The sequence below is a fragment of the Mytilus californianus genome, unplaced genomic scaffold (genome assembly GCF_021869535.1).
Source record: "Mytilus californianus isolate M0D057914Y unplaced genomic scaffold, xbMytCali1.0.p SCAF_3, whole genome shotgun sequence".
In the NCBI taxonomy this organism is placed as follows: domain Eukaryota; kingdom Metazoa; phylum Mollusca; class Bivalvia; order Mytilida; family Mytilidae; genus Mytilus; species Mytilus californianus.
In genome coordinates, this window is record NW_026262679.1 from 94,017,032 (window position 1) to 94,037,127 (window position 20,096).

Consider the following 20,096-nt stretch of genomic DNA (forward strand, 5'->3'; position numbering starts at 1 on the left):
CCGCCTCGGTAGTCTCGTGGTGGCGTTCTCGCCTCGATTGCACGGGAGGTCGTGGGTTCAAACATCGCCCTGGTCAAACCAAAGACGTTAAAATTGGTATTGACTGCTTCTCCGCTAAGCTCGTAAAATTTAGGAGTAAGAGCAAAAACTTGACGGCTCTGAGTCAGAATAGTGTGTCCTGGTAGGATGACATGTCCTCCTGCGAACTGTTACCTTGTAAACTAGAACGTTAAAATCCGGCTTAGCGTGTAGGTCTAGTATAAACCAGGGTTCATATTCATATCGCGTTAACATATTCTCGTCCTGTATATGCATTTAATTTGCCACTGGACGATAATAATCCATCCGAATCTCAAAACTATTTTGCTTAGATTGAATTGACCCAGTTCTACAAAGAAATCGACTGATTATTAACTTTTTTTCAGCTGTGATCAACCTATTGTGGTTTTTTTTTTTTACATGGCAGATTTTTACTTGAAAATAAATTTCGTAATTCATACTACCTTCGGTCAGCCATTGGATAGTTTTACAACCGATTTACAGCGATATATAGATTATACTTTATTATGAAAAATTAATCATCTGTTCAAGATCGTGTTCTTGACCGATGAGTTGATTTTCCATTTTATTGGTTTTCTCCGGCGCATTTGTTTTTTATCCCATCAATGTTCTCGTTCCTACAACTTCTGAATGTTGGGCGTCTTTACCTCATTTTCTATTTATTACAATAACCGTTTGACACAATTTCTCGTCCTAAATATGCATGAAATATTAGTCACTGGACGTTAAGCAAACAACCTTCAATTAATCAACCAATTTCGTACTAGTGCAATTTCTTTTCACCACGTATGTAAATATATCATGGTAGCTCATTATAAACGGAAAATTACTGCAGAGTCTATAAACAATACATTCTTTTGTTTTTACGATGATAATGGTGTTTACTTTATAAACAAAACTAATTAAAAACAGTGCAATGGTAGTACAATTCGACATCATATTGCTTTGTTCGAATATTATTCAAGATAAATTACGTTATTGATAACTTATTTTTATTAGCATTCTAAGACACACAACAAGTGCTTCTTGGCATTGAACAAGATATCGTAAACGTTAGTATATAATGGCTTGTGCTTAGATTAGTACCCTATTAGATATTGTACTGGCGACATTATATATACATTTCAGTATACCTTTTAAACTAAGATGCGGTGAAATGAACCCGTTTTGAACTAAACTTAAGTGTTAAAATATTTCGTAATTTGGCTTACTTTCACTTGTTATAAGGATTAATCCATAAAACAGCAAATGTCAGGTAGGACCTATTATGATACATGAATACACTAAAAATCAATTATTGATTTGAGCAAGTTTTTGTATATTGTATTTATATTTTAAGCAACAAAACCAAACCACATTAGCAATATGCGATCCAATAATTCATTTGGTAGTAGATACAGTTCTGAAGTTGAGCAGCTTTGATTTTCGATGTTGAATTGCATTGTTTAATGAAGTGATGTGATGGCTTAAACAAAACTTGTGCAATCTTACTTATAGTATAAATCAATGAAATAAGTTATTCGAATCTTCAAAATAGTAGTCACTGGAAAACAATTGTAGAAAACTTAGATACGTTACTGGAAAACGTAGAAACTTAGATACGTTACTGGAAAAAACTATTGTAGAAAACTTAGATACCATACTGGAAAAGAATTGTAGAAAACTTAGATACAACTATATTTAAATTGATAATAAATACACCAAAACCCCCCATGAAATAATGCATCAAAAAGGTAAGAGACATGGCGGGTAAACCCGTACCCCACCAACTCGGTACACTAAAGATACTTTAAAAGGTATATCATATGGCTTAATTTAATTTTAAGTCCGCAATATACAAAAAATTAACTGCAAAGACAGAAACTAACAACAGGACAAGTACATGTAATACTTGAATGTGATGAGTTCAAGCACGTATGTAAACGGAACTCTCCACTTAACCGGGCAGTGATATAATAATAAAACATATATATTGGATCACGCTTTCGTAGACGAAGATATCAATCAGTCCATCAATCAGTATAGATTACTAGTATATGTAAAATAACCATTAACATCCTAGATAGACTATGGCCCTTCGCAATGTCCATGTTTTCCGTTATTTATGTGTACCATGTTTATATCTGATTTGTGCAATAACCGTGCCGTCCTTGACAACCGACGGACCCTTCTACGTCCCTTGATACCTATTTCATCAGTCTTGAGGTTGTATTGACCTCGACGTTTTGCATTTGACATACAAATCTTTCACTTTCGTTTTCAGTGCTTTTTGTTGTTTTGCAAATTTGTCATTCTTGATTTTGAGTGTTTTTTCATCGGTCTTGGTTACTATTATTCAGTGACTGTTCCCATAGTTATATATAATTCTTAAATGCATGTACAAAGAAGCGAAGCAATGCAACTATAAAAATCAATTCTATTTTAAATTAATAGAAGTATTTTTTATTCTATCTGTATAATACAGCTTGACGTCGAAGTTCCTAAATGCATTTAATCGTATATAGATAATAAAATGGTTTTGCGGATGGTTGACAATCAAGTTCCTTGCAAGTTGCATTTTGATTTTCCGTGAAAAATTGAATTTCAAAAAAATTTCAAACAGAACACAGAGAACGTCGAAGAATAGATGACAAAGTGTTTGTCGTACTTTTACGTACATTGCAACTTGTTCAATATATTAAACATGTTGTTCAAGTATCACTAACATGTATAATCAAGTTGAATTCCAAATGAAAATTTATTGTCTAGAACAGAGCAATATATGCAATGTACTCGTTGACATGTATCGGTAAATGAAATTGTTTAAATTGATAACTGAAACTTTCAATAAACGGTTTGTTTCATGCGAATTAAAAATATTACATTGGTTGATTTTGATCTTAGATCGTACAACTAAATGTAGAGTAATCGGGATTCAGTTTGTTCAAGAATTCCATGGAAATAAAACATCAATTAAAAAATTAAATAATTATTACGTGGTGAGTAATGCCAGCATTTCTGTGTATATTGAAAGCAAAGATAACCTAAGTGTTGCTATTCACATGACCTGTCAGCTTCGAATTCTTGTATTGTATTTTACTCAGCTGACAAGCGACGTACTATTTACTTTCAAAGTAACTTGATTAAGTAATTTTATAAAATGTTTAAGGGAAAGTTGTTGAAAGCGATATCAGCTTATTACTTTTTTCAAGAAATGACAAACTCTTATTTTGACGAAAGGAGATGGTAGAAGGTCACGATTTTTGGCCCTCTGAATTCGAAAATCAATATGTATGATTTATCTTTAATAGAAAAACTGAATGACATCCTTTAGAGGTTCGCTGGTTAAAGTCTGTCATATATAAGTAATTAAATTTTTGAATTTGGCCTTGCATGTTCTCTTTAGGTCTTCAAACTTCTTGATTTTTGCGCAATAACTTCATTTTGCCAGCTTATCTATTATATTTAGATCATAGCTAAGGTCTTACTCAAAAAGATATTTTGCTACACGATGTCTTATATAAAGATCTTAATGCAATTCAAAAACTGTGTATGTCACATATGTCTATTTCAACTTGTTTGAATATGAGCAACGGTCTAACAAAACTTTTCAAAATATTTTGTGTAATTATTTTTCAAGTTGTAAGTCAATTTCCCAAATCTATACATATATATTACTCGTTACCTAACCTAATTGCTTACTGGGTTAGTTGTATTTGTCGGGGAAAGGGGGGGGGGGGGGGTAATCATTTATCCATCAATGGATCAGGTTTAGAATAAAACATATGTAAACTATGAAGAAATTCCATAAATTATATCTATTATTGGTCTGTGGTATTGGTGGACCAAAACTTAAGTTACTTTATGTAGTCTATAATTTTATACTTTTTGTTTTGTCGGTTAATCGACTTTGTATCACAACTCGTTATACTACGATACAGGCGTTGCCCTCACTAGACCTTATAGGCAATATATAAATAACACATAGCTGAGAGGGTGATAGAGCAGATTGTTACCCCGAGAAAACATTGTCAACTGAGGCGAAGCCAAGGTTGACAATGTCTTTTCGAGGGGTAACAATCTGCTCTATCACCCTCTCAGATATGTGTTATTTAATTTATTATATTGAATGTCGATTAAATTTCAAATTCAAAGTAATAAACTATGACGTCTTGTACATAACAACCATCCATATTTAATAAAGCGCACACTTGATCAAGCGTCTCCGTGAAGAGTAATAGAGTATTTGCCGTAGGATAGAGTCGTTATTAATAAAGCGCATACTTGATCAAGCGTCTCCGTGAAGGGTAATAGAGTATTTACCATAGAATAGAGTAAATTAACACCCTCGTATAGCCAATCAAAATATTGCATTTTTACGTGAAGTATATTAAAGTACATTGTTAACTCAGTATGATGACGACTTTCTATCACAACTCGTTATACTGCTATACATGTTGTTCCCCTTACTTAAGTTTAATACATTGTTTCTCAGTATGATGACATTTAAATATATATTATGCGCATTACTTCTTTGAACATTTTATTACAAAAACACGATTGCGCGTAATTAGTAAAAGTGTTATGACATAATGTTCACACATTGCATTGATTAAATGATTATAGTTTGGAATAATTAACGTCTCAATGACATATATTGTCATTATACTTCTTTTGATGCATGTTTGTTGTTAAAAAAGTACTTATACATTTAATCCGTTTCTATACATCTGATCACAACCTTACTTTTCATTGTCAAATTCTTGATAACTAAAGTATAATAGATGGTGTCCACCGATGTCTTCATTAGTTGTTGATGAGATCATAATTGTATCAAGTCTTGTTGGTCAACGTATGATTCAATTTTCAGGAAGACTTCGCAATAGTTTTGTATGTAATTTATATTTTTAATCTTAGCCTTAGATTTTTTTATAAAGTAATTATAGAAGGTTATCAAAGACACCTCAATCCGCCTTCCGCTGTTATAAGTATGAAGATATTGTAATTGGCCTTACTATTGAGTAGGAAGTAATAATACTTTTGAAAGAGGGGCGAAATATACCAGAGGGACATTCAAACTCATAAATCGAAAATAAACTGACAACGTCATGCCTAAAAAAGAAAAAGACAAATAGACAAACAATAGTACACAAAACACAACATAGAAAACTAAAGACTAAGCAACACGAACCCCACCAAAAACTGGGGGTGATCTCATGTGCCCTGGAAAGGTAAGCAGATCCTGCTCCACATGTGGCACCCGTCGTGTTGCTTATGTTATTAAAAATCCGGTAAATAGTCTAATTCGGTAGGTCACATTCGTGAAAAGGGAAGGTTATTGTAGTTACGACATAAGGAATATATCCGATATCATCTGTGAAACGGTTACTAGTATTGCATAACGGTCAACCAACTCGTGATGGCGTCCGTAAAATTTACGAAGGGATGATTTCAACTTCACCATTTGGAACTCTTGGTTTAATAGCTTCCTTGTGAGCAGCAATCCTCTATCAAGGAAATCATGATAGGAAATACAAGCCCGGGAATATCGTATCACTTGGGAGATAAATACTCCGTATGCAGGCGCTGCTGGAATATTGCTACATAGAAATGGAAAGTTCACAATTGGGAAGCTGAAATCATCTCTTTTGTCGTAAAGTTTTGTTTTTCAATTCTATTTCCTTTAAGCCAATAGACATATAGATATATAATAAGGCAACCAATCAGAACCGATATTGTAAAGTAATAATTTCAAGATGGCGTGAATATCAAAGACGCTAATAGTTTCGCACTGCGATGCAAAGCAATTATCGAATAAACTCATGCTTAAAATTTTGTACACCAGACGCGTTTTTCGTCTACAAAAGACAAATCAGTGACGCTCGAATCAAAAATGTTAAAAGCCAAATACAATACGAAGCTGAAGAGAGAATTTATTCATTAATAATATATAATTGTTTAGATTGTCAAATTGTGTTATTGTGTTTTATTTCTGGCAAATGTTATATGTCTCGTCATACCTCATCCTTTTTTAAAAGTTAGATTATCCCCTTTGGGAAAAAGGGGAATAAATGTAATGAGCTTTTTTATTTAATTGAGGAAAAATAAGAATTCAAATTTTTAAAGAAAAAACCGTTTTGTGAAAATGTGAGAAATGTTCATTTTCATACTGACTGATACCACAGAATATGCAAACATTTGAATCGGCCAAATATCATTTAATGTAGTCTTCGACCTTTGAAACATGAATGGAAGTGTCTTAGGATATCTATTCCTAACTTTGACAAAACCCAGTCTCTTTGTAATTATACAATGTATCAGAAAAAAGATTTTTTATCCTGTTCAATGTTGTAATCCCAATAGATTCATGCTTTGTTTACCGTCGGTAATTAATTTGTTATTCCAATGATAATTAACATTGATTAATCCTCAGGAACCAATCAATTGTTTTCAATCGATTTACATGATCTGTTAAATTGATTTGACATCCAAGAGTCATGTGTCTACCGAAGCAAGGCATTGTTTTATCTTCCACTGCATTTCCAACAGAAGAACTGCACATTTATCTTATAGATCTAATTATACGCAGATAATCAGTTGCTGTATACCAATAAAACAGCTGGTGTAGAATTCGATAAATGTGTTTTCAATCGTTTCTTGTACAAACTGGAGCTTGTGAAACATGACACTGATGACACAAATAAACATTCCTTAGACCTCGGGGTAAAAGACATTAAATATCAATGAAGAGGATGACGCAATTTTTTTCTTTGCCTCTGATCTACTTAATATGACACATGAATTTCTGCTACTGCCTCTCTGGATATGTTCAGCTTTGCTGTTGTAATAGACCCTCTTGTGATAGGTTCAAAGAATTCCTGTAAAATACCTGTTAATTATTGTTCTTATTTTTCTCTATCTCAATATTTTGAATTTATATCACTGTCAATTTGTTTGGAAATATTCTGCACATTACTCGCATCATGCTGACTATAGTTGGCCTGTTAATAAGTCACCCACCGGCGAAGTCGAAGGGGATTTAAGGTTTGCACTCCGTCTGTCTGTCTGTCTGTGTGTCTGTCTGTGTGTCTGTCTGTCTGACCGTCAGTCAGTCCGGCAAATCCGTTTTTCACACTTTTTTCTTCGTCCTTGAAGATATTGATTTGATATTTGGTATATTGTTTTATCATGACAAGTTACAATCAAGTTCGAATTTTGTTCCGGTCTGATAATTTTGTGCAGAGTTATGGTCCTTGGACTTAGAAAATTCACTCAAATAATCAGTTTTCAACATTTTTTTTCGTCATGCTTGAAGATATTGATTTTATAATTGGTATATAGTTTTATCATGACAAGTTACAGACCATGTTCGAATTTTGTTCCGGTCTGATGATTTTGTGCAGAGTTATGTTCCTTGGACTTAAAAATTCACTTAAATAATCAGTTTTCCACACTTTTTGTCTTCATGCTTGAAGATATTGACTTGATATGATGTTATATAGTTCACACCATGACAATTTGTAGATCAAGTTAGCATATTGTTCCAGTACAATTAATTTTCAACCGGTAGGGGACTTTGTATTGCCATGCAATACTCTCAGAATGCTTGTTAATATGTACATTAGCCAGGAATAATTCTTGACAATGTAATAGATTTTAAGCAGAATTGCCTTCTTACTTTTTGAAGTTTTCAAAATTTGATTTTTGATTCCTGAATACATAACAGTTATGAAATACTAAACCAGTGTTCTAAAAGGGCAGGGGCACACATGGAAAAAGTACAGTACACGAAATAGGCAAATTAAAGAAAAAGACATCTGTACGGGCACAAAAATATTAGAAGAGAAATACCTAAATATTGAAACATGTTTTGGGGGTTTTCTTCTCCGACATCCAAATTAAATAAATCAGTCTGACTCTGTGTTCCGAATATAGCATGCATAGCACTTCTCCCTTTTTATATATTGTAGTTTGTTACAAATGTATCCTCACTTTTATCATTTGGTTTGAATCATCTGTGGAATAGTTTTTATAAAAAAACAAGCATATTCTTAGAAAATGTCAGGACATTCAAGCTGGTTTAAAACATCTCGAAAAAGAAGTTAATTTTGCCCCACTATGGTGTAATGGAACCAATCTTTAAGTGATATCTAGTAGTTTCAAATAAAATATTATCTATTATATGTTATTGATAATATAAGATGCAAGCGTTATGCTTAAAGTTATTTACATTGATTTCATATTAATTAACTAAAACATAGTAAAATATGCATTGGTATACATGTACAGTTAGGAACATTGATTGTGCTCAGGGTCATGGATGAATTTCTCAACCTGCAAGTTTATGACGTCTTTACACTAATTAGCTGATTGAAATCTCAGTATGTTAAATCATATTTATTGTTTGTTGTAAAAAGATCTCTTCTAGTCTTTGTAACTTCAAATACTCTTAGATCGGTTGTATATGTCTGTTGTCTTTTTGATAGTTGTTTTGTGCTTTGTTTCGATCTGATGGGTTAAGTCCTGCTCAACTGATGTTTACATTTTTTTCATATGAATTGCTGTTACAGCACTCTCCCCGGTTAGGGAAAGGTTACTCGCTCTTAGGCATGTTTAACCCTACCAGATTCCTTATGTGCCTGTCACAAGTCAGGAACATGAGGTTCAGAGGTTGTCGTTGTTTGGTGCCTACAATTTTTGTTTTTGGTGTATTGTTTCGGGACAAATCTTGCCGCTGTTTTTCTCGTTTGAATTGTTTCACATTGGTCATTCCGAGGCCTGTGATAGGCTATGAAAACCACTTCTTTTAAATTTCGTGTGTCCGAAGCGCTTTTCTGGACTAAGCTTCATCATACACTCTCAAACTCAGACATTTGAAAGCCACGGATGTATAAATACGTGCCAACGTAAGGAGCAATATGACCAAAAGGGAAAGAAAAGGATAGCAAAACTCGGCTACGGTCAACTTTTCCTCAAGATGTTGGAACCTCATTTTCTAAGTAATTTTTTTATTATTCAACGTGAAATGTTTTAGAAAAATATGTTTCACATCATGACAGTACCGAAGCATTGACCATCGAGCTGATGATACCCTCAGATCCATCCAACAGTGGTATCGACCCAGTGCTAGTTAATGAAAAAAGCACAATTTAAATTTCCTGCGCCCGAAGCGCTTTTCTTGATTTCCCTTTATCAAGAACGCTCAAACCTAAATATTTGTAAGCTAGGGATGTAGAAATACGTAGCAACGTTAGGAGCAAACGAGTTAAACAAATAAAGATTGAACGCAAACAAAATTTCGAACCAGAATATACAATTGATCTAAGACAGACACAATTGAGTTCATGGTAAAGCAAATTAACGCGACGAAAATAGTCCACTTGCCTATTTAAGTATTTATAAACAGACTTTTAAATTGGAAGGGAGATGGTAAGACAGCAATAATTGATGTGCCTGCAACTCGAGCTATTATAAGGGAAAGGGGTAATTTATTCGAAACATCAACTAACAACTCAAATATTTTTTGGCTGAAAAGTTTGGGATGGGCAAATGTCTTGCAACGTTTCCCAATGTAACCATTTCAAGATTGACGGAACATTTTTGAGGATATATGAAGAAGTTTTTGAAGTTACAAAGAACAAAAGATGAAAAGGCAAAATAAATGTCAATTCGATGTGACAAAGCAGTTCTACGTTGATGACAGATCAATTGAGAATCTAGCTAATTTTGGGTTATCATGTTGAAATTTATGTCCAAATATTAGCTTTAATAAGTTCCGTCGGAATATTCCTTGAATTAGTTGCTTGATTGAGAACAATTATATAAAACAGCATTAAATAAGGTTTATAATAACATATCAAATAACCCGTGACGTGTTTTCACTCAGAGGTCTTAATGATGCCAAAACTACAAAAAATATATCTGTGTGTTTGTAGTGATTATAAAGAAGTATTGTCTGGCAACAACTGAAATAACATAAAGGAATAACTTTCGGATTTTGTTATGCAATTCGTTTTTATCACTCCTGCATATTGTTCTTGTCAAAGACAATTATAGAAAATATCGATTAATATCAAAGAGTATGGTTTGATTGTCCCCTTGATAGCTTCCGCCTCTCAATTTCATGTACGGAGGTTGCCTCGACATTGTTGTAAGTTGTGTGGTTTTTCGTAAAAATAACTAGATGTCTGATGAATATCGTAGGTCATCGACAATAGAGGACACATATGTTTTGGTCAATCTATACCAAATTGCATTTTAGCTTCAAAAGAGGTTTAGAATTATTAATTCTAGTTCATTTGGAAAGTAAGGCAAACAAAGAGAATATTATATAGCGTTGTAATCTTCAGTGTTTTTATTTCTTTATTGTTTCACTGTTAATTTCCTTTCGTTTCTGTGTAATTGTAATGTGTAGTTCCGGGTTTTTATTATTTTTGTTAAGAGCTTCATTATGCAAATGCTTCTTTGATTTAAAGTAAGTTATTCATTTTGATCGGGAAATGACAAATACAACAGAATGACTCTCGACTGAAAAATAAATTTTGGAAAATGGACAGTCCTGATACAAACACATAACCATACGATGAGATTAGAATAAACTTGCTGTATAGACTACAATCATGTAAAGTTAAGCATCAGTGAATGTTTAAATTCAAAATAACAAGATCTGAAAAAATCAAATCTTAACCTAATTTGGTGACATTAAAAACATGTCCTGTTTTAAATACAAAAGACTTTGTATGGATAGCTGTTTCATATTTCTCAATGAATCAGGACTTTTGGAAGTTAAACATTGAATGGCCAACATTTCAGTCAGTGTTAGCAAACATTACTTGAACATAAACATATTAACCGTGGTATAAGTTGTGAGGTATATGTGTTTGCATTTCTAAAATATTTTATCTACTCATACGGGGTGTGCGGTAGTCAGAAATCTCGAAAGTGTTTGTCCCTTTCGGCACCACAATTCCATCACCATACTCTATGCTAACTGTTATTCTCTGTAACTAACGGTACTCGGGCTGTCGAATAATCTGCTTTTAATACCCATTACACGGTTATAAACTGTATACTGATATGCATGTCTTATCTTTAAGGTCATATTACTAAGGTAATATTAATCTTCGTATTGCTTTGTAGTAAAATGAAATTTTTATTGTTTAAATATTTGGTCCATTTTGGAATTGTTGGATATTTACAGGACTGATAATAGGAACATCAAAGCAACGTAAAGGATCAAACGTTCTTTAGCATGAATATTTCTGTAATTACTATACAAGGGAAATACAGATCAGTTCAAATTATTGGTGTCTGAAATATTGATTTTAATAACTCTTTGCGATAGCACGCAATAATAAAGATATATTCTTATAATATTTGGTTATAAAAGCTCTAACTTATTAATCATAAAGTCATATTGGATAATTAAAAGGTAAAGACAAAACATAATCGGCGTTTTTTTATACAGCTTTTTTTTTATTAACCTCATGGGCAAAGTGTATTACCTGGACTGGACTATAGACTGGACTGGACTGGACTGGACTGGACTCTCGCATGTTAATTTTTTTGATAGCATGCATTTATTTTTTATTTTTTTATCAACATGCATTTATTTTTTATAACATATAAACAAATAATTCATAAGAGCATGTTATAAAAAAAACCATGTGAGAGTCCAGTCCAGTCCAGTCCCAGAATCCAGTCAAGTCAAGGTAACTTCATGTTTGTCATATACATCAAACAACAGTTTTGTAAAGATAAATGGTGATACGTTAAATAATGCAATAAAAAGCCAAAATCTAAGGATGAGGTGTGATATGAAATATCTCCAGTCTCATATTTACTTGTCAAGTTTCATCGTTCAAACATTTATTTTGAATACTAGTATCTGATTTGAATATTAGGTTATGAATACAAAAGGCGTGTCAATTGATAGATTATAGAGCCATTATACATGTATATATGTTACAGTGAATTTGTATAATCATGGATTATGTAGAAATATTTAATTGAACTCTAAATATGCATCAAACTAAATGGTCTTCATAAATTCATCTGGCCATCGTATAGAATTTCCGGATTTTTTTTAATACGAAATATTCAAATAGGTAGTACATTAAATTGACGAAAATTCTGTTTTTGGTCAAACTTTTTCCTTCGTTGAAAGAACACATTTTAGACCATAATGTTTCAAGCGGAAACTGGGGCTTATATTTTGTGATGTTAAAAAAAACGAGAAAAGGCATTGTCCGATTTTGTAAAAGCTTTTTTTTCCAAATTTAACCGTTGAAAAACAAATTAAAGCGTTGCCTAATCTATACATGTACAAGCGACATAACTTGCAAAAAAAATCGTTTTTCGCAAAACGTTTCATGATATACACGTTTAAACATAAAACATATCTATATTTATTTGATAAATCTATGTAACCAGTTATTTTAACAATGGAATAACTCCCAAGACATATTAACAAATAGATATGACGTGTTTGTGGTTTCGTTATTATAGTTTTTATACTAATTCTGGATTTTATTCATAGTGAAGTTTAGCTTTCAGATAAACATAAAGCATTGTCTATACTGGGAAATATAACTACGTCAAATATAGTATCTTGAGATTTCATATGCGATGTTTCAAATTTCAACCAACAAACTTGATTACCAAAGGTTGGAACAAGTCTGGAACATATAATGATAGTTGTGTGTAAGGTTGTTGTTATTTGTGGTGTTCAAGAATTTTTTCAGTTCTAGAAAATAGAAATGCTGATTATTCTTCTCGATATATATTTGGACAAAAGATCTATTGTATGTTATTGTTATTTGAACTCCGAATCAAAATAACGGTTTTTTTTAATCTAGTTCTTCAATTGGCTTAAGCTCTGTAGATTAAAAGACATGGTACTGAAAAACAATGTTTGAAAACTGTTAGTGCAAGTAAGATTAAGAGTGACCATTTTTCTTGCATAATATACAGATTGCAATCCAAACATGTCTTTTATAATAAACCAAAAAAGTTTGACTCAGCTAGTACTTCAGATGACGTCATTTAAAGCACAATGAAAAAACACAGGAAACACCACATTGATGTTTATGGCATGAAAATTGCCATTACAATAGCAAATATCAATATCACCTATGCATCTTCAATTTAAAATCAAAAGGTGAATAAATCAATGCGCATTTAATATGTCAATGCAGAATATTTAAAATGGTCAGAAATTTTTGATCTAAAATATACAATTTCAAAGCCCTGTGCAATAACCAGTGATTTCCCCTGTTAGCATATACACATGTTCGCGCAGTTTATAAACTTTCCACTTGCGTTAAATTAGTTTCAGTATAAATATTTGTTTAAATGTTTTCCGTTTCAACAATCTGACATAACAAAGCATAAAAGATGTTTGAACATTGTCTAGATCCATTGTTCTGGTTAAATATACTAGTAGTTTGAATTTAATGAATATATAAAATATGCAGGATCATACTTTTATCGAGTTAATCGATAATGAAATAGTTACAATTTTGTCTTTAATTTTATTTGTTTTTAGTTGTATTTTAGCAAATGATATATATTTGTAAAGCAAAATCCATGTACAAATGATAACTCGCAAAGTAGGGTATAATGATTTTCCGCCTGTGATTTTTAACCTAGTTACAGTAAAGAAGCGGAATTAAGGTTCTTTCTTTGCAAGGCCTTTTGGGATTTGGGTTATTACAAAAATCGGAAATTGATAAATGTCCGCCTTGATAGTAGCTTGGATTTCCTGCAGACTTAATTGAATTTTCTTTCACTTTTAACTATTTCCATTACCATAATATTTGCAAATTGGAACAAATGTTTATGGTGGTTGCTGGATTTAATGAAAGTTTGCCTCAAAACATGTCTCTTATGCACCCCTACATAGAGTTGTTTCTCGTGTTTCGTGGGGAAAGTTTGTCACTCTCCCAAAACATGCCAATGATTAAGGGTCCCAAATCATACCGGACGCGTACGCTACTTCGTATAAATATCCTCCAATATATTTTAATACTCCTTGAGCTATGGCATAACTGTCTTTTTGGAAGTACAAGCATCCATACGTAAAATTATCAAAGCTATGTATTATATATATGTGAACGGATGACTTCACGAGTTAGTTGACCGTTAGGGAATGAATATCTGTTTCACAGATGAAAATAAATATGTTCGAATTGACGTTACCACAATCCTGTCCTTTTCTCCACTGTAACATCACCGAATAAAACTCATTACGGAATGTTTACTGACACGAGTAACACGACGGTATTATATGAGGTGAAAGATCAGCATACCCTTCCAGAGCACCTGAGATTACCCCTTGATTTAAGATGGGTTCATGTTGCTCGTTTTTTAGTTTTCTATGTTGTGTATTGTAGGCTGTTGTTTGTCTTTTTATTTTTTGTTTTGCCATGACGTTATCAGTTTGACTTCGATTTCTGAGTTTGAATATCCCTTTTATATCTTACGCATTTCTTTTGTAATAGGTATTCTGCCATATAATTGGCGCTTATTGTATCTGTTGGATTTTCTAAAGATTTGATTAATGCATCTTTAAAGATTTATTTTAGTGGACTTAGTATTGAGCAATTTATTATTTCTTCTCAAATAATTCCACACATCTAAACAGCCTTTGGAAATAAATAGAAAGGAGAGTTTTCGGTTATTATACGACATCTAAACGTTTTAAAGAATTGTATTCATTTGTCAAAGCATCTTCTCTTAGTTTTATTCAATACTTCACTTAAATTTGATCCGTTTTTTTTTCTCTCTCTCTCAAAAGCTCGACAAAACTGAAATATTGTACAGGAAATACTTAAAGATCAACAATACTTGTAAATATATACGTTTTAGCTATTCTGTTTACTAGATGCAATTTACTGAGACTTAGCTGAATGGATTTAACTGTATGTAATAATAGGTTATTGTGATGGTAGAAGGACCCCGCGGGAATGGTTCAGTAAAATAACATTTCTATAGGAGATTGATTTCTGTAGTGTAATGTACAATTTAGAAAGATTAGGAAGTCCTAGAGATGTCTATAGTTCGGAAGAGTGTCTAATATTTAGCGGATAATAGCAATTGAAAAGAATTGTTGCTGTTTAAGTGAGGGTCGATAATACGTTTTGATTTAGATGATTTTCAAACTGGAATAAATTGGATTTTCAATCGTTTTTACAACGACAATTTGTTGTAATTAAATTTTAAGCTCCAGCAAAATGCACAAGTGATTTAAAATCATTTAACAAAAAAATGTTTATGCCTTAGTAATTGAATGTTTGAATAAAACAAAGTGATAAATTTATTTTGTGTCTATGACTTAAATAAATATTACATGGAATTATGCTGAAATAAAAAAAAAAGATTAACACAAGTATTATAATCGAAAAATTGATTGTCGGTCGCTTGATAGGCAAAATAACAGACGTTTTTCTCGGGGAATCTGATTTATACAATGTTTTAATTTGTAAGGTCTGAAAGGGGAGATTGGGCTTGTTGACAGTCACTGAGGAATACTTTTGTTTTAAGTGGAACATCAAAGAGGTTATTAGAAATGTTCCACCCATGTGTGGAGACAAAGTTTCGAAGTATATTAGACTGAACATAAAACAGTCTGTGTCTGTGTATTTATCAATTCATACCGCACAACAAATAACTATATTTCAATTGCTATGATTGTTTAAATATTGTCTATATTACAACAATCAGTTTCTGACAAATCCCGCCTGCTTTGAAAATATCACAATCCGTCCTTTTCAATATTTTTTCAATATAGTTAAGATTATGAGAAAGTTTCAATAAATTTCAATCGGCGTTCCGGAGGAGTTGTGGATAAAAATGGGTAGCCCGATTGGGTCACAATGCTAAAGACCATGCATTGGTAAGGGAAACAACAAAAATAATTCTGATAAAAATTAGGTGCACAAATGATATTTTAGATTGTGAGGAAATATTAATAAACTGCAATAATGGATTTATGAGAAGTACAAATAAATCACAGCAAAGTACATGCTTTGGTAAGGGAAACACGAACAATAATGCTGAAAAAGGAGGTACACCATAGCATTATATGAGAAATTTTCAATAAATTGTGATCATGAGTTTAGGACGGGATTCAAAATAGATACGCTCCAAATAAAGTAATAATAAAGACCATGCTTTGGTAAGGGAAACCCTAAAAGTAAATCAGACTTACAAAAAAGGGATTGCAATGGCATTATAAGGTAAATATTCTTTGAAAGTTTCATTTAAAGGTGTAATACCACCAAATCATAGTACGTCACATCCGGTTGCATACGAAAATAGGTCGAAAAAAAATATTCCCTTGAATTTGACAGTTGTAGGTAATTGATCCTACATTTCATTGCAGTAAAACATTTCTGAGTCATAAACATATATCTTGGGTATTTCAAAGCACCATTATTTCTTTATTTGGGGTTTCTATAGAATATTTTGGAAACTTGAGGTTACATGGTTACTAAAGCTTGTACACAGGTTAAAAAAGGGGGAAAATTTGATTGGTTAACTTCTAGTGATGGTTATTTTCTTATATGCAATGAAATGTTATGTGAAATTTTTTCTATAGTACTGGACAGGATAAATCTTTACTCATGCCAAGTATTTCTTTATTTGAAACAAAGATAAATTCTGCACAATTTTTTGAAAAGTGCAAATTTAACAAAGACTAATAGGGGAAAATCAATGGTGGTATTACACCTAAATATGATATGGGGTTTGGAAAGAGAAGCGGATACTAATGTGTACTATATAAAATGTACAAAGTTCATGTCATGCAAAAGCTAACCCCAAAACCATATAGATGAAGAAATGAAATAAGAGTTGAAAAATGCATCATGTGAATAAGATTACTTGAACGTTTCACAATATTCTGTCCAACGGTTTAGGAGTAGTTGAATAGATGGACGGACGGTCTCCCCCTATCACTATATACCGCCCGTTTAAGAAAGGGGCGGTTATCATGAAAAGATTTGGTATGATATTTAATGAGACAGCTATCTATAAAGACCCAAGGTCTATGATGTGAACAATTATAGATCACTGCACGGCCTTCAACAATAACCAAAACCCAAACCACATATATATATATAGTAAGCTATAAGTCTTTAGAGCTATATTACAAAATGTGAAATAATGTAAGAGAGGAAACCAACGGTCTGATTTATACTACAACAATAAACGAAAAACAAAAAATAGAAAACAACAACCAACGACAACCACGTACTGCACTTCCGGTTCCTGACTTAAGACAGGCACATAGAGAATGTGCCTGGGTTTAACATTTTTGTAAGCGCGCAACCCTCCCCTTACCTGGGACAGTGGTGTAACAACAAAACAAGAGAACAAACCAGAAATTAACGTCAATTGTAAATGGCTTAAATCATCATATCAGCACTAAGCACAATGACAAATATCACAAAGTTATAAGACACAAAATACCGATCAGAAGTCCTCGCCACTATTATGAAAGCTAGTTTAAAGCCCAATATCTTTTTTAATATAAAAATGGAATGGTTTAGGAAATGGCTTTCTTTGTTTTTGTCTTGGTGTGAAAAAAAGAGGTGTGGGTGAAATTCAATAAGACAGTAACCCCGCAATACAAGTGTACAAAGACAGACATCAAATGTTAAGGTTTTAATACAATGGACAAACGCCCAAGCAAACATTTTATTCTTGATAGAACATATATTTTGTAACATATACAAAAAGTGACACCTACTTAGGAGATGCAATGGAGGGACATAAATACAATTTCATGTAAAAACGAAAAATAAAATTAAAACCAGAAAAAACACCTGTTTTCAATAATAAGGATGTCTCTATCATTGTATGAAAGGTTGCATAACTCTATATTGATTAATATGGATCCACTAAGTATACAGGAGTTGTGTACCTTCAGTTGTTGATATAATGTATTGATATCATGCCATTTGCTCGTTTTGTTTGTTTTGTAGACTAAGAAACATTCCAATCTCGAATGTGAATGATTCTTAACAACTCAATATATATATAGTGTATACATTTAAGAAACTAAGAAACGACAAAACTTATACTTATTAATAAATTTAATATCTAACTTATCACCCATACATTGTAATGCAGATATAAAGGCATGCAAAGGAAAATGTTTTACAGGTTTGAGAGGAAAAAAAAGGTCTGCAAAATTAACTCAACTGGAAAACACGTTCTAGTCCGATATTTATGTAAAGTACAAGTTTTATCGCTTATCCGAACGCCTCTACAGTTTATACATATCGATCGTGTGAACCATTTCTTTACGTATTTATCATATACATTTTCCATATAATTTGTAATAAACTGACCACCATAAAATTGTACGACTATATACAAAAAAATTCATATGGCATTGATCTAATCCAGGAAAAAGATAAGTTACCACAAAAGTTCTGAGGTGCTCGTAGTCTGGTAATGAACTGTTTTTGTTCAAAACTTCGTTTTCTGTGTTATTAGTTGTTTTTGTCGTATTTTGCAGTGAGATCTGGATTTTTGATATTTTTTTTTATCGCTTCGATTTACTTCTTGAATTTACTCGTCAACTTATGTTTCTCTCTCTCTCTCTCTCTCTCTCTCTCTCTCTCTCTCTCTCTCTCTCTCTGTTGTATATTCATTTTTAAAAAAGCGCTACCAATGCATAAAGATCAAAAACGTGAAGAGATATTCAAGCTTTCTTTTGTAGATAAAGGGGAGACAAGTCAAACACATAAACGACATAGTTTTATGTATAATGATCGATAAACTCAATAGTTATACAATGTATATCTAGTCATATACCTTCATTCTAAGGTTTTACTAATTACTAGTTAGTTGCTTCACAAATTCTCACCTCAAATATTATGAAAATTAAAGCGAACTTTACCAAATTTTCTTGATTTACTTTCATAAGGACGAGAGAAAAAAAACAAAATAAAGATATATAAGTACAATTATACTGAAATGGAACCGAGTAGAATAACTAGCAAAACACAAAAGTGTTTTCAATCAATTTTGATTGATCGATGGAGGCAGTAAGGGATTGTTTAAAACATTTATAAAAAAATAACTCATGCAAAAACTAAGGGAACAACTTATTAACGCAAAATTTGACTGTAGATAGTTTTGTCGATTTCTTTTTAGCCCCGAGTATTTAATATCTCAGGCTATGATTGTTCATTGTGTAAATCAGTAAACGTGACCCGAATTAGCGTTTGTTTCATGTCTGGTTTTGACTTACAAGTAATTTTTTTAAGAGAAATAGCAAAGACTTAATATACTGGCAATCTGTAGACATGCATAAATTAGTAATATTGAATTAAGGAAGTGTAGTATGACTGCCAATAAAAATTAAAACTAACCAACAAAGGCAAAAGGAACATGATTGTTAACAACTACAGGTCACTGCTCGGCCTTAACAAAGTACAAAAAACTAAGCATATTAACTTTGTGTAACTATATAGGATGGTTGATATCTGTACATTTTTCTTCATGTTTTCCCCATTTGACCCTTAAAAAAAAACCAAAAAAAAAAAACCAATTATAATCCCTTTTGAAAACATATAATGATTTTTTTTTCTGACAACATCGAATTTTATCTTTTACCCTTTTGAATAATGGTTTGATAAACACTTAATCACAGTGTATCTTTACAAATAAAAGTACCTACATTATATATATACAGTTCTAGCTTCCCTTGACATGAAATACATATTTTTGGGGTTGCTTTTTTTTGGGGAGGGGGGGGGGGTCTTCTGTTTCATCTTCTTCTTTTTATTCTGCTTGTAGTTCAAAAACTTATAAGTTATTCTTCTGTTGGACAGATTTGAAATCACTAATGTTTTTTAACTATTAAATGAAAAATGGGGGAAACATTGCAATATTTTAAATCTTTAGAATATCATGTATTTTCTTTTCAGTTTTGCTTGTTTCTATTTTATTGTTCCCCTTTTAATGGTTATATTTACTGAGCAATACGCAGATTCCATATATGTCCTTCCTCGTCCATCTTATCATCGGTTTTATCTTGTACA

The 20,096-nt window shown here is 32.2% G+C and overlaps 1 protein-coding gene across 3 annotated transcripts in view; it reads left to right on the plus strand.

Annotated features, from left to right (window-relative positions):
* LOC127735472 (Kv channel-interacting protein 4-like) overlaps positions 1 to 20,096 on the plus strand; it is a 219,095-nt gene that overhangs the window by 60,598 nt on the left and 138,401 nt on the right. The window contains exon 1 of one of the 3 annotated variants that reach the window (XM_052245642.1): positions 1,190 to 1,315. The exons of the other annotated variants lie outside the window; for them this stretch is intronic. Coding sequence (XP_052101602.1) covers positions 1,309 to 1,315 — 7 coding nt within the window. The 5' untranslated portion in view covers positions 1,190 to 1,308. Of the gene's footprint in view, positions 1 to 1,189; positions 1,316 to 20,096 lie in introns of those variants that run through there. 3 annotated transcript variants of the gene reach the window in all.